The following is a 14,490-nucleotide window of genomic DNA, read 5'->3' as shown; positions in this document are numbered from 1 at the left end:
ACTGAACAACTTAAGAGCAAGTGTGATGTGCTTGGCACAGGGTAGTCTCGGTAAATTGACGTTAAGTACTTTTCAGCCACACTCAAACTTGGTTTCGGAAGCATTTGGCACCACCGACCCCACCTGCACCTTTCATGGCTTCAAAAACATCATTTTCCCTGGTATCCTTCAAGGTTCTTTTCACCTTGCCCACCCTTTAAAAACTGATGTTCTGCCCTACAGAAATAGATATCCACAAAACTTAACTCTGAATGGATCGCTGACTTAAATGTAAAAGCTAAAACTATTTAATATAAGCCTAGAAAAAAAAAAACAGGAGAATATGTTTGCCATCTTGGAATAAGCACAGATTTCTTAGAATAAAAAAGGCATCCCAAGCGGGGTGGCTCATGCCTGTAACCCCAGGACTTTGGGAGGTAGAGCAGGGAGGATTGCTTGAACCCAAGAGTTCCAGACCAGCAAGGCCAACATAGTGAGACCCCATCTCAATTTATATATAGATGCATAAAGCAAAAATGAATAGGGCTTTTTAAAAAAAATTAAAATTTTTGCTCTTTGAAGGTCACAGTTGAGAAAATGAAAAGCCAAGCCACAGAATACAATATTCACAATAACATATATCTAACAAAGGACTTGGATCCAGAATATATGAGGACCCTTTATAACTCAGTTATAAAAATACAACCCAACTAAAAACCAGGCAATAAATTTGAGTAGAACAAAAGGAGATACAAGTGACCAATAAGCACAGTAGCATCATTAGTCATCACAGAAATGGACATTAAAAAAATACAATAGGCCGGGCGCGGTGGCTCACTCCTGTAATCCCAGCACTTTGGGAGGCCGAGGTGGGTGGATCACAAGGTCAGGAGTTCAAGACCAGCCTGGCCAAGATGGTGAAACCCTGTCTCTACTAAAAATACAAAAAAATTAGCTGGGCGTGGTGGCACATGCCCGTAATCCCAGCTACTCCAGAGGCTGAGGCAGAGAATTGCTTAAACCTGGAGGGGCGGAGGTTGCAGTGAGCCGAGATCGCGCCACTGCACTCCAGCCTGGGTGACAGAGCGAGACTCTGTCTCAAAAAAATGAAAATAATAAAAAAAAAAATACAATAAGAGACCACTACACACCTACTAGAATGGCTAAAATCAGATCGAGAATGTCAAGAGCTGTAAGGATTTGGAACAATTGGAACTGTTATTGATGGGAACATAAAATGTTACAATCTGTTTGCAAAACTTAGTTTTTAAAAAGTTGAACATATGCTTACCATATAACCCAGGCATTCCATTTCTAGTTATCATGAGAAATGAAAACTTGTGTCTACACACAGTCATGTACATGAATGTTCATAGTTTTATTCTTAATAGGAAAAAATGGAAACCACCCCAATATCCATCAAGTAAATGGCTAAACAAAATGTGGGATACCACTTGGCAATAAAAAGGAACTACTGGCTGAGTACGGTGGCTCACACCTGTAATCCCAGCACTTTGGGAGGCCAAGATGGGTGGGTCACCTGAAGTCAGGAGTTTGAGACCAGCCTGGCCAACATGGTGAAACCTCGTCTCCACTAAAAATACAAAAATTAGCCGGGCATGGTGGCGGGCGCCTGTAATCCCAGGTATTCCGGAGGCTGAGGCAGGAGAATTACTTGAACCCGGGAGGCAGAGGTTGTGGTAAGCCGAGATCGCACCGCTGCACCCCAGCCTGGGCAACGGAGTGAGACTCCATCTCAAAAAAAAGAACTACTGATAAATACAACCACACAATAAATCTCAAAATGGATTATGCCAAGTGAAAAATCAAGCCAGACACAAAAGAAACCAGTCACAAAATTCTAGAAGCAAACTATAGTGGGAGAAAGCTGATCAGTAGTTGTCTGCAATAAGGGTGTGGAGAAAGGGAAGGGCTAAAAGGGTCTGAGGAGAATTTGAGAGGTGATGGCAATGTTCTGTATGTTGATGATTGTGGTGGTTTGTCAAGATTTATCCAATTGTATGCTTTAAATGGGTGCAGTTTATTATATGTGAACTATAGCTCAATAGTTATAGACAAAACAGAAAAATTGGTATTGTTTCAAGCTTGCGTCTCTTCTCATCCTTACTTCTCATCAGCCTTACTCATGATACCTATTTTATGTTAACTCTTAAATCTACTCCAGATTCTCTGAAAGCAAATTCATGTTACTGCCAACCTGCTATGCATCCTTGGCTGCATATTCCACAAGCTCCTGAAACTAAAAAAATGTTCAGAATTGAATTTATCAATGCCACTCCCAATAGGAAACAAACCTTCCCTTTCTCTTCCCTAATTCAGAGAGTGATTGAGAAATTGCCCAAGCCAGAAACTTGGAATCATCTCACCTGACATCCTATCTGTCACCTCTGTCTAAATACCATCTCTGTTTAGGCCTCATTTCTCACCTGGATTACAGTCTCCTCTTATCCTTCCCTCTCTGGAGTATGTTTCAAAGCTTAAATTATCATTTCACCCTCTGCCTAAGATAAGTCAGAGTCTTGCCTTACCTTCAAGATGGAGTTCAATACCCACAAAAATTAACAATTAGTAAAAAGATGGACTTCAGAGTCCTCACTGGGCATACTGGGCTCAGTGGCCCCTTCTCATGATAGCTATTTTCCATACAGCACTATCACCCCGCCACCCCCTACATTCTGTGGAAAAACGACACTGGTACCCCAAGGTGGGACCTGCATGGCCATGTCATACCATGCAGTTCCCTCAGCTCCTTAACTCACTGACACTTGAGAGAACCCCAGAGTTAGCTGGGTCTATCACACAGTCTTTTTTCTGTTAATTTGAAACAGAAAAGCCGAAGAGAATGTTTTGGCCTTAATCTGTACAGACAACTTTATGTATTCTTCTATATGATGTATTAAAAATTATATCCAAAACTAAAAATATTCTTGGAAAACGCACAGAAAAATGTAAATGTTCAACTTTTTTTTTTTTTTAATTGAGATGGAGTCTCCCTCTGTTACCCAGGCTGGAGTATAGTGGCGTGACATCGGCTCACTGCAACCTCCACCTCCCAGGTTCAAGTGATTCTCCTGCCTCAGCTTCCCAAGCAGCTGGGATTACAGGCGCCCACCACCACTCCTGGCTAATTTTTAAATATTTTTAGTAGAGATGGGGTTTCACCATGTTGGCCAGGCTGGTTTTGAACTCCTGACCTCAAGTGATCCACCCGCCTCAGCCTCCCAAAGTGCTAGGATTACAGGCGTGAGCCACCGCGCCTGGCCAATCTTCAACATTTTAAGATAGGAAACTCTGCTAGAATTCTGCTAGAATGTAGGGCAGAGACAAAAAGAAATACAATAACTTGTATTCGAATACAAATTCAGAACATAGAGTATCGGAATCAATCCAGCTGTTCCAACATCCAATTAATAGGAGCTTCCAGCTTAATTTTCCTACATAGCACTCATTACCTTCTAATGTATCATTTACTTGTTTTTTTTTGTTTTGTTTTGTTTTTTTGAGATGGAGTCTCATTCTGTTGCCCAGGCTGGAGTGCAGTGGCACAGTCTCACTGCAACCTCCATCTCCTGGGTTCAAACAATTTGTCCCTGCCTCAGCCTCCCAAGTAGCTGGGATTACAGGTGTGCACCACCATGCCTGGCTAATTTTTGTATTTTTCATAGAGAAAGGGTTTTGCCATGTTGGCCAGGCTGGTCTCAAACTCCTGACCTCAGGTGATCTGCCCACTTCGGCCTCCCAAAGTGCTGGGATTACAGGCATGAGCCACCGCGCCCGGCCATATCATTTACTTCTAACATTGTTATCTGTCTTCCCTAACTAACACATAAGCTCTATGAAAACAGGAATTTTCGTTTTATTGGCAGTATTCCCAATGCCTAGAAGACTACTCCATAGACAACAAGTACTGGATAGTTATTTGTTAAATGAATGAAAGAATGGCTCCAAAGTTCTGAGATTATCTTGGGCCTATACTTTTAGACCCAGTGGGTTAGTCTGTCTTTGGATCTCTGTAATGGAACATCCGAGACTGGGTAATTTATTTTAAAAAGAGGTTTATGGTTTATGTTTATGGCTCATGGTTCTGTAGGCTGTACAGGACGCATGGTGCCAGCATCTGCTTCTGGTGAAGGCCTCAGGAAGCTTACAATCAGGGCAAAAGGCAAAGAGGTAGCCCGATGTACCACATGGCAAGAACGAGAGGAAGAGGTGGGGGAGGTAACACTTTAAAAAAAATTTTTTTGAGACAGTCTTGGTCTGTCCCCCAGGGAGTGCAGTGGTGTGATCTCGGCTCACTGCAACCTCTGCCTCCTGGGTTCAAGGCATTCTCATGCCTCGTCCTCCTGAGTAGCTGGGATTACAGGCGCAAGCCACCACGCTCGGCTAATTTTTGTATTTTTAGTAGAGACAGGGTTTCACCACGTTGGCCAGGCTGGTCTCAAACTCCTGACTTCAGGTACCTGCCCACCTCGGCCTCCCTAAGTGCTGGGATTACAGGCATGAGCCACCGTGCCCAGCCAACACACTTTTAAACAATCATACCTCATTTGAACCCAGGACAAGAACTCACTCATTTCTGTGAGGATGGCACCAAGCCATTCATGAAGGATCCAGCGGTATGACCCAAATTCCTCCCACCAGGCCCCACCTCCAGTCCTGGGGATTACATTTCAATGACAGACTTGGAGGGGACAAATATCCAAACCATATTACCTGGCAAAGCTGTAAAGTGTGAAGACAGAATAGATTCGCAGATATGCTGAGATCCAGTGAGTTCTCCCCAAGTACTCCTTTTAGTAAAAGTCATTTGAGATTGCAAAATGCCTTATGGAATAAAGAGAAGAGTGGAACTAACATCAGTGGCCTCCAAAGAAGAAAAAAATGGACTTCATTCAGTAGAATAAGCTAGAATTTCTTAGTAAATAGAGAGCAAAATATTTCTTCTCTCAAAAAGCAAACAAAATTTAGAAATTCTGGGGAAAACCACAGCAAATCTAAGAAATCATAATCCAAATAGGGATCAAGCCAACATGCGGCATGATGGAATGTAGGAAAGTAACTCTGATTCTGTCCTTGGGAATGTTTTCCTACAAGTAACATAGGGACTGACTGGGACACTAGCACCCTAGAGAAAAATGTCATCCTGCCTGGCTTGGACTTGAACAATATTTACATCATCACGACTGTGTAAATGCTTCTTAGGAGCTTTCAGCTTTCACAATCAACTTAGTGACAAAAAATATGATAATAGGCCAGAATATAATTTCTTTTTCTTCCTGAAACAGGGTCTTGCTCTCCCACCCAGGCTGGAGTGCAGTGGCATGATCAGAGCCCACTGCAACCTTGAACTTCTGGGCTCAAGTGATCCTCCTGCCTTAGCCTCCCAAGTAGCTAGGACTACAGTCACATACCACCATGGCCCAGTAACTTTCAAAATTTTTTGTAGAGACAGTCTCGCTATGTTGCCCAGGCTGGTCTCAAACTCCTGGACTCAAGTGAGTCTCCTGCGTTGGCCTCCTAAAGCACTGGGATTACAGGTGTGAGCCACTGTACCTGACCCAGAATATACATTTTACCAATCTTGATAATACAAAAATAAAAATACAAAAATGACCAAAGGTATATTAATATATTGATTCTTTGAAAATGAGAATTGAGACATGGGCTAAAATTAAATACATCAACAACAAAAATCTTGTAAGGAGAGGTTAAAAGCAGTTATCTTCAAAAAGTAAGTCTGAGTTTATAGAGTGGAGGTAACTTATTTGTTATAAGCTCTTTAGGATAAGGTATTTGTTTCATTTTGATCCTGCATATATATTACTTTAATTATGAGGATTAGGTTCAGGAAACACCTCTTAAGGAAGTCACTTAAAACACATACACACTCACACAGAGACCTCAGGAAATCACATTTGTATTAGCAATATTTTAGCCAGTACTTTCTGCATCTAGATTTATTTCCTTTATGATCATTAAGATTCTCACCTAAACAAGCTGCCAAAATACATTACCTCTGATTTTATTTAGATTCTAAAAGTTAGGATACAAAAAGCACATAAACATCTACAAGAACCAAAACATTTATGACCTTATAATTTTATAGTGCAAGAAAAAGGACAAAGACAGGAATACAAATAAATTATAATCTAAAGAGTTACATACAAAAATGTCCTTGATTATTTGTTAAAATCTGCTAGAAAAGTAATAGGAATGTTACTAAGCCTTTCTAGACATTTTGAACACAATCAGACACCGCTGCATTTCCTGGTTGCATCCTCAGCTTAACAGGCACTGGAGACAGCCAGCTTCTTCAAATGGTCCATGAACACCTGCAGGCTAACATCATCAGTTAGGATGGGTGCTCCCGTTTCCTGAAATGTAATGATAAAGATTAGTTGGCAGATATCTTAGAAGGTGGTTAGAATTCATGAGCTGTCAAGCACCTTCCCTCAGAACATTCACAGGTGTTGTCCCCTCTGCTATGAGTACTCCCATCACCCCATCCTCTGCCTCACTAATGACTTCTTTTGACTAAAGCACAATTTCCTCACAAAATCCTTTCCTGGTATGCCGAGATCAGGCCACCACTGCCTGCTAGTTTTGAGCATCAGGCCTTCTACTTTACCCTCTTCTCCACAGTCCTGATGAAGTACCCAGGGTCTAGCTCCCCACCAATGTGAGCTCATGGAGGCCCACATGCCTGCCTTTCCTCTTAAGTGCTCTCCTTACCACAGAAGCTGGATAATAGTGTACCCACAAACGAGTGAACCGGTATCTCCACTGAACAGATGGATATTTCAAATATCAGAAAAAGGTTATAATTTTATTAAAGTTATGGGAAAAAAAATTGAATAGAAACCTCAATTTGTAGTAAGATTCCAATTTTGTAAAGAAATTTAAAAAATACGTATATACACACAAACACACACAAAGAATAATACACTTTACATTACGTAGAAAAAAGCTGGAAATAGTTAACTCTTTAAATAATGATTCTAGGTAATTTAAATTTTCTTATTTTTTAAAACATATTCAAATTTTCTAAAATGAAACCATACTGTTATAATTAGAAAAGTGTAAGCATGAACAAAATGTTTTCAGAGGATTTCGAGGAAGAAGGAGTAGAAGATATACTTTTCTCTGTTCCTCCCACTAAGTACAACTGAAAACTTCAGGCATCTTATATAAACCAAACATAAGAAGACATTTAAAGGTGGAGAGAAGACAGAAGACAAACTAAAGACCTTGGGACCCAAGGAACCACAGCAGTGAGTTCCTTGGGCTTTCTTATGCCTCATATACTCCGAATTTGGAGCTGAGGAAACTGGCAAATTGTCACTGAGCACAGACTTAAACAAAACAAAACAACAAAAAACACCCACTTTCTCTAGCCAAAGGACTAAAGCAGCCTAGCAAGACAGAACAATCTTAAATAATAACCACTGTACTCCGGGCAAAAATAAGAGGAAAAACTGTGGCCCTGACCCACCTGAACCAGCAAAGGCTGGGTGAGCAGCTACAATTTCTACCCTCACAAGGCAGTAACAAGGCACCCCAATACTCCCAGCAAGATGGGGGGAGAGAAGGCTAAGTATGGAACCAGGATGTTCATCCCCAATGGCCAAGTAAGAACTTTTCCTACCCCTGTGGTGTCAGTAGAGGCCATCTGGGGAGCCTGGACTTCCACCGCAACCTGGCAAAAATATATGTCCCTCCTCCTGCCTACTGGGGTGGCATCAGAGGCCTGGAGGAGGGTCAGGACTTTCACCATCACCCAGATGTAACAAGGCCATCTCCACAGCAGTGTCACTGGAGGTTAAAGGGGAGCTGGAACTCCCATTCCCACTAAGCAGTAACAAGAAATCACTAGGCGCCCCCAGGTGTCAACAGAGGCCAGTGGAAAACCTGCATTTCTCCACCTAGCAGTAATGGAGCCCACCAGTACCCCCGACACCCCCACCACCACCTTCCCTGTCAGAGTAGTGTAAGAAAAAATCGGCGAAAAGTAGCAGGTTTAAATAAGATCCAGGGTCTCATACAAACACTCAAGTGTCCAAGTTTCAATCAAAAAATCACTTACACAAAGTGATTACCAAGACCTCCACCTGAATTTAAAAAGACAATTCACAGGTGTTAACACTAAGTTGACAACAATGTTAGAATCACCTGACAAAGATTTTAAAACAGCCATGATAAAAATGCTTCATGAGCAATTACAAACACACTTGAAACAAATGAAAAAATAGGAAGCCTCAGCAAAGAAACAACAAGGTCCCAGGAAAGAAGTGGAAGTCATGGAGAACCAAAAGGAAATTTTGTAACTGAAAAATACAGTGACAAACAAAAAGAGCAGTGCATAGGTTCAATGCAGAAAGAGAACAGAAAAAAGAATCAATACATTGGAAGACAAAATAACAGAAGTTACCCAAATGAACAAAAGAAAGAAAATACATGGAAATGTAGTACCTGGGGTACTGCAAAAGATCTAACATTCATGTCATTGGATGTCAAGAAAGAAAGAAAAGAGAGCAGGTGAAAAGGCATTCAAAGAAATAATGACTGAAAACGTTCCTATCTGGCAAGAGATATAAACCTACAGAAGCAGAAAGCTGAGTAAGCCAAAACAGGATAAACCCACAGAAATCCATGCCAAGACATGTCATAATTACACTTTCTTCTCTGTCCCTGCCCATCCACCCTGAAAACTAACAACAGAAAAAGACTACTGGAAGCAGCCAGGGAAAAATGACACCTTCTCTACAGGGGAAAACAATGAGACTGACAGTGAACTTTTCATAAGAAACCATAAAGGCCAGAGGAAGCAGCACAATATTTTTCAACTGCTTAAAGAAAAGGGCTGTTAGTCAGAATCCTATATGCAGAGAAAATATTCTTCAGAAATGAAAGGGACATCAAGACATTCTCAAATAAAAGAAAACTAAAAATCTATCACCAGCAGACCTATGCTAAAAGAATGGTTAAAAGTAGGCCAGGCGCAGTGGCTCATGCCTGTAATCCCAGCACTTTGGGAGGCTGAGGCAGGCGATCACCTGAGGTCAGGAGTTCGAGACCAGCCTGACCAACATGGAGAAACCCTGTCTCTACTAAAAATACAAAATTAGCCAGGCGTGGTGGTGCATGCCTGTAGTCCCAGCTACTTGGGAGGCTGAGGCAGGAGAATTGCTTGAACCCGGAGGCAGAGGTTGCGGTGAGCTGAGATCCCATCATTGCACTCCAGCCTGGGCAACAAGTGCAAAACTCCGTCTCAAAAAAACAAAAAAACAAAAAAAAAGAAAAGAAAAAAGAAAAAAAGAATGGCTAAAAGATCTCTAAAAAGAAAGAAAACAATAAAAGCAACCATGTAGAGAAATATAATAGGTTTTTCTTTTAAGACTTATCAATTATGTTTGATGCTTGAAACAAAAATTATAACACTGTCTGATGTGATACTAAATGTATGCAGAGGAAATATTTAATAATATTAATAGATAATATTAATATTATATAATATATATTATATAATATATTATATATAATATATGTAATATATAATGTAATATAATATATAATATAATATAAAATATATATAATATATATAATATAATATAATATAATATATTATATAATGTAATATAATATATTATATAATGTAATATATAATATAATATAATATAATATATTATATAATGTAATATATAATATAATATAATATATTATATAATGTAATATATAATATAATATAATATAATATATAATGTAATATATAATATAATATAATATATTATATAATGTAATATATATTATATACAATATAATATATAATATATAATATTATTATTAATAATAATAATCGGTAATTATATTACTGATGGGGGAGAGTAAAGTGATGAAAAGGGAGGTAAGGTCTCTAGACTTCGCTTGAACACCAGTAGACTGTGATAAGTTATGCATATATGATGTAATACCTAGGGCCTGGCCAGGTGTGGTGGCTCATGCCTATAATCCCAGCACTTTGGGAGGCTGAGGTGGGAGGATCGCTTGACCTCAGGAGTTTAGACCAGCCTAGGCAACATAGCAAGACCTCATCTCAATTAAAATTAAAAAACCTAGGGCACTTAGGAGCAACCACTTAAAAAGCTAAATAAGGGGATACACTCAAAAACATTACAAACAAGTCAGAAGGGAATCCTAAAACATGTTCAAATAACTCATGGGAAGGCAGGAAAAAAGTACACACAACGAAGGCAGGAAAAAAAGTACACAAAATGAAATGAAAAAAGAAAAGCAGAAAACAAAAAATAAAATGGCACACTTAAGCCCTAACATATCATTAATTACATTATATATAAATGGTCTAAATATACCAAGTAAGAGAGCTCAGCAGAGTGCATTAAAAACCATGACCCAACTATACACTGTCTATAATAAATTCACTTCTTTTTGTTTTTCAAGATAGCATCTTGCTCTATTGCCCAGGCTGGAGTGCAGTGGCGTGATCTCAGCTCACTGCAGCCTCCGCCTCCTGGGTTCAGGCAATTCTCCTGCCTCAGCCACCCGAGTAGCTGGGACTACAGGCGCGTGCCACCACACCAGCTAATTTTTGTATTTTTGGTAGAGACGGGGGTTTCACCGTGTTGGCTAGGCTGGTCTCGAACTCCTGACCTCGTGATCTGCCTACCTTGGCCTCCCAAAGTGCTGGGATTACAGGCGTGAGCCACCGCACCCAGCCGAAAGGAGTTTTTAAAAACCTACTGCAAACAGGAGAGAGGAAATAATAATGACTAGAGCAGCAATCAATGAAATTGAAAATAAAAAGATAATAAAGTCAATGAAATGAAGAGCTGATTCTTTCAGAAAATAAAGTAAAAGTCATTCAGATTGAAAAGGAAGAAATAAAACTGTCCCCGGCTTGCAGATGACATGATTGTCTAAGTAGAAATTTCTGAGAAATTTACAAAAAAACTCCTAAGAGTAGTAAGCGACTCAGGAAGATCACAGAATACAAGATAAACATACCAAAGTCAATTGTATTTCTGTATACAGTCATCCCTCAGTATCTGTGGGGGAACGGTTTTAGGACCTCCTGTGGATCCCCAAATCCACAAATGCTCAAGTCCCTAATACAAAATGGTGTAGCATTTGCATATAACCTATGCATACCCTCCCATACACTTTAAATCAGGGGTCCCCAACCGCAGGCCATGGACAGTACCGGTCCATGGCCTGTTAGGAACCAGGCCACACACCAGGTGAGTGGCAGGTAAGTGAGTGAAGCTTCATTTGTATTTACAGCTGCTCCCCATCACTTGCATTACCGCCTGAGCTCCACCTCCCATCAGATCAGTAGCAGTATTAGATTCTAATAGGAGTGCAAACCCTATTGTGAACAACACATGTGAGGGATCTAGGTTGCATGCTCCTCATGAGAATCTAATGCCTGATGATCTGTCACTGTCTTCCATCACCCCCCACTGGGACCATCTAGTTGCAAGAAAACAAGCTCGGGGCTCCCACTGATTCTACATTATGGTGAGTTGTACAATTATTTCATTATGTATTACAATGTAACAATGATAGAAATAAAGTGCATAATAAGTGTAGTGATGGAAATGCTGCACATCTTGACCTTAGAAATCTCAATATCCCAGTTGTGATACTGTATTATAGTTTTTGCAAGATGTTAACACTAAGGGAAAATGGGTAAAAGATACAGGTGATCTCTCTGTATTATTTCTTACAACTATATGTAAATTTACAATTATCTCAAAAAAATTTAATTTAAAAAGTGTTATAAGAAAACAGAATGAAAGGAAAGACTCATCTGAGAGAGACATAAATGCTGGGAGCAGTTAGATAAAGTAGTAATCGGGCAGGGTGGGGGGAAGAAAAGGGAAGGAATTAGGCTGGAAAGTGAGGAGGCCACAAAACCGATGGTGACAAGTTGCCCTGTATTCCTGGTGGGGAGAGGACTAGGGGCCATGAGGCTGTGTGACGGAGGAGACCTCCATGGAGGCCACAGTACAGTGCTCTGTCCCCTGGCCTGAACCTGGCATGTTCTGCTGTATATTGTGGAAGGGGACACACCCAGGGAGCTCCCTCAACTTCCGGCCCAGCAATGTTATTCAACCTGTTTCCCTCCCCGCTACTCCCCAGCAAAATACCCAAGTTATGCAGTTATTCTGTCACCAGGCCAAAAGAGATCCAATTTGTAGAATTTTAAAACAAGTTTAAAAAAAAACTAGCTTAGCATCCTCCCCAAATACCTGAAAATTTCTTACCTGTCCCCAAGCATAGAGGTTATTGTGTGTCTGAGATGGGTTCACTTTGGACAAAAGGAATCGAGCCTTTAACAACAACAACAAAAAAAAGATTTAAAGATTAAAAAGTGACATTAATAATGTAACAGAAAAAAGATAAGTTTTTACAACATTTCTTTGGTTAAATTAGAATTGTTTTACTGCACAGTAATCTATTTCTTTAGCTTAAGCCCACTGGCTCTCCATTTAAGGATCCTAAAACATAAAATATGTATTTTATCTTGGCAATCCCTTTACATAAGCATATTTTGACCACTCATTTTTTTTTTTTTTTTTTTTTTTTGAGACAGAGTCTCGCTCTGTAGCCCCAGCTGGAATGCAGTGGTGCGACCTCAGCTCACTGCAAGCTCTGCCTCCCAGGTTCACGCCATTCTTCTGCCTCAGCCTCCCGAATAGCTGGGACTACAGGTGCCCGCCACCACGCCCAGCTAATTGTTTGTATTTTTAGTAGAGACGGGGTTTCACCGTGTTAGCCAGGATGGTCTCGATCTCCTGACCTCATGATCCGCCTGCCTTGGCCTCCCAAAGTGCTGGGATTACAGGCATGAGCCACCGCACCCGGCCTGACCACTCATTTAAAAAGAAGTCATATTTGGAAGATTACCTGTGTGTCAATTTATGTCATCACAAATATTAACCATCCTGTTTAGATGTATAGCAATAACTATCATAAAACGAACAAACCACTGGAGTTAGAACTCAGCTCACTCACCTGACTGCCTCCATGTTCCGTGTTAATGTAACGTGGCATCGGGAAGCGCGCTTGCAGAATTTCTTGAGCATCATCCAGTGGTGCTTGCAGAAGGTGCTTGAAGTTTTCATACTCGGGCATGTCCTGGTAGCCAGCTTTACGCCACTGGGCTATGGTCTACACAGAAACAAACCAACCAAAACTATTGTGGAAACTGTAATAACAGCCTTCACTGACACTGACATTCTACCATCACCACCCAGAGCTTGTTTCTAGAGAAGAAGTCTAATGTCAAAAATGACAAGCTTCAGAGGGAAAGCAAAGCAGAGCTACCGGCGGAGGAGAAGCAGGAGGAAGACGCCCCCGCCTGTGCATTACCCCAGGAATGTCAGGCATCACTCATGCCTCCTCTCTTCTATATCAACTAGTTAACAAAGCCCGTGGATTACTCATCCCAAGGAGCAGCGGCCTCCCTCCTTTTCCACTTCCACTGTTATTACTCAGTCTAGCCTCTCATCTCTGCACATCTGGTAAGGAAAGGGATTTGTTGGCTGCCCACACAGACTCCACTCCCCCATCTCCTTTCCTAACAGCACACATATTACACTCCTCCAGTGAGCAGTAGTCATACAGACTTGGGTGCAATTGTCTCACCCCCATCCCCTGCTCCCGCTGGGCCCTGAATTGGGGTACCCTTGGCAAAGGAGACAAAAGCTGTAAGAATCAAAGTATGAGTGTTGATCAGGCAGTGAGGAGAAGCCATATGCTAAACTGTGGAAAGCAGATGATCTGTCTCCCTGACTACGCTACACATTTTATCACCCTTCCTTCTTTTATACTCATCAGCAACTGGTCTAGAAAATATCTTGTATACACAGGAAATCAAGAAACATTCATTAACTGATTCATATACCTTTATAAATAAAGTGAAGTGCTTTCGCACGTTATTTAGGAGAACAAGAAGACAATGGAGAGGAAAAATGGAGAAAGAGGCTACAGCAAGTGTGCAATGTGTCTTAACAGAGCCATTAACACGGCTCCAAGCAGAGGATTATCATCAGATTCCTCCTTCTGTAGCCTGCTCGCTCCTTCTCAGAGTGACAGTTACCGTTTTCCAGGTCTAAATGCTGTGATTGACTGTTGGCCTATGGGAAATGCCCACGAGCTCACCAGGGTCCAGGAGTTCATAAGAACACTCGTGTTCAGCACGCTCAGGACTTTGGGAAGGTGAGAGCAATGTCACTCTCTTTATCCTTAGAACCCCTCACTTGCACAGGAAGGAGCTCAATAAACAAGTGAATGAACAGGATCAGGGGTTACAAAAGAAATGTCGATAAGGAGATGAGCTTAAGGCAAGGAAAGCTTCATCTTTAGTACAGTCGGCCCTCGGTATCCACGAGATTGGTTCCAAGACCACTCCTCCCAATACCAAATTCCATAGATCCTCAAGTCCCTCATACAAAATGGCATAGTATTTGC

At 41.0% G+C, this 14,490-nt stretch overlaps 1 protein-coding gene across 2 annotated transcripts in view; it reads right to left on the bottom strand.

The window, feature by feature from the left end:
* Window positions 1-5,901: 5,901 nt before the first annotated feature.
* SEC23B (SEC23 homolog B, COPII coat complex component) overlaps window positions 5,902-14,490 on the bottom strand; it is a 53,586-nt gene continuing 44,997 nt past the window's right edge. For both annotated transcript variants that reach the window (XM_054468175.2, XM_054468176.2), the window contains exons 18-20: window positions 13,033-13,188; window positions 12,282-12,347; window positions 5,902-6,374 (exon numbers count right to left, since the gene is read on the bottom strand). In XM_054468175.2, the coding sequence (XP_054324150.1) occupies window positions 6,285-6,374; window positions 12,282-12,347; window positions 13,033-13,188 (312 nt within the window). In that variant the 3' untranslated portion in view covers window positions 5,902-6,284. The remainder of the gene's footprint in view (window positions 6,375-12,281; window positions 12,348-13,032; window positions 13,189-14,490) is intronic.

Source organism: Pongo pygmaeus, chromosome 21 (genome assembly GCF_028885625.2).
Source record: "Pongo pygmaeus isolate AG05252 chromosome 21, NHGRI_mPonPyg2-v2.0_pri, whole genome shotgun sequence".
NCBI lineage: Eukaryota > Metazoa > Chordata > Mammalia > Primates > Hominidae > Pongo > Pongo pygmaeus.
This window is presented reverse-complemented; position numbering and strand designations above follow the sequence as displayed.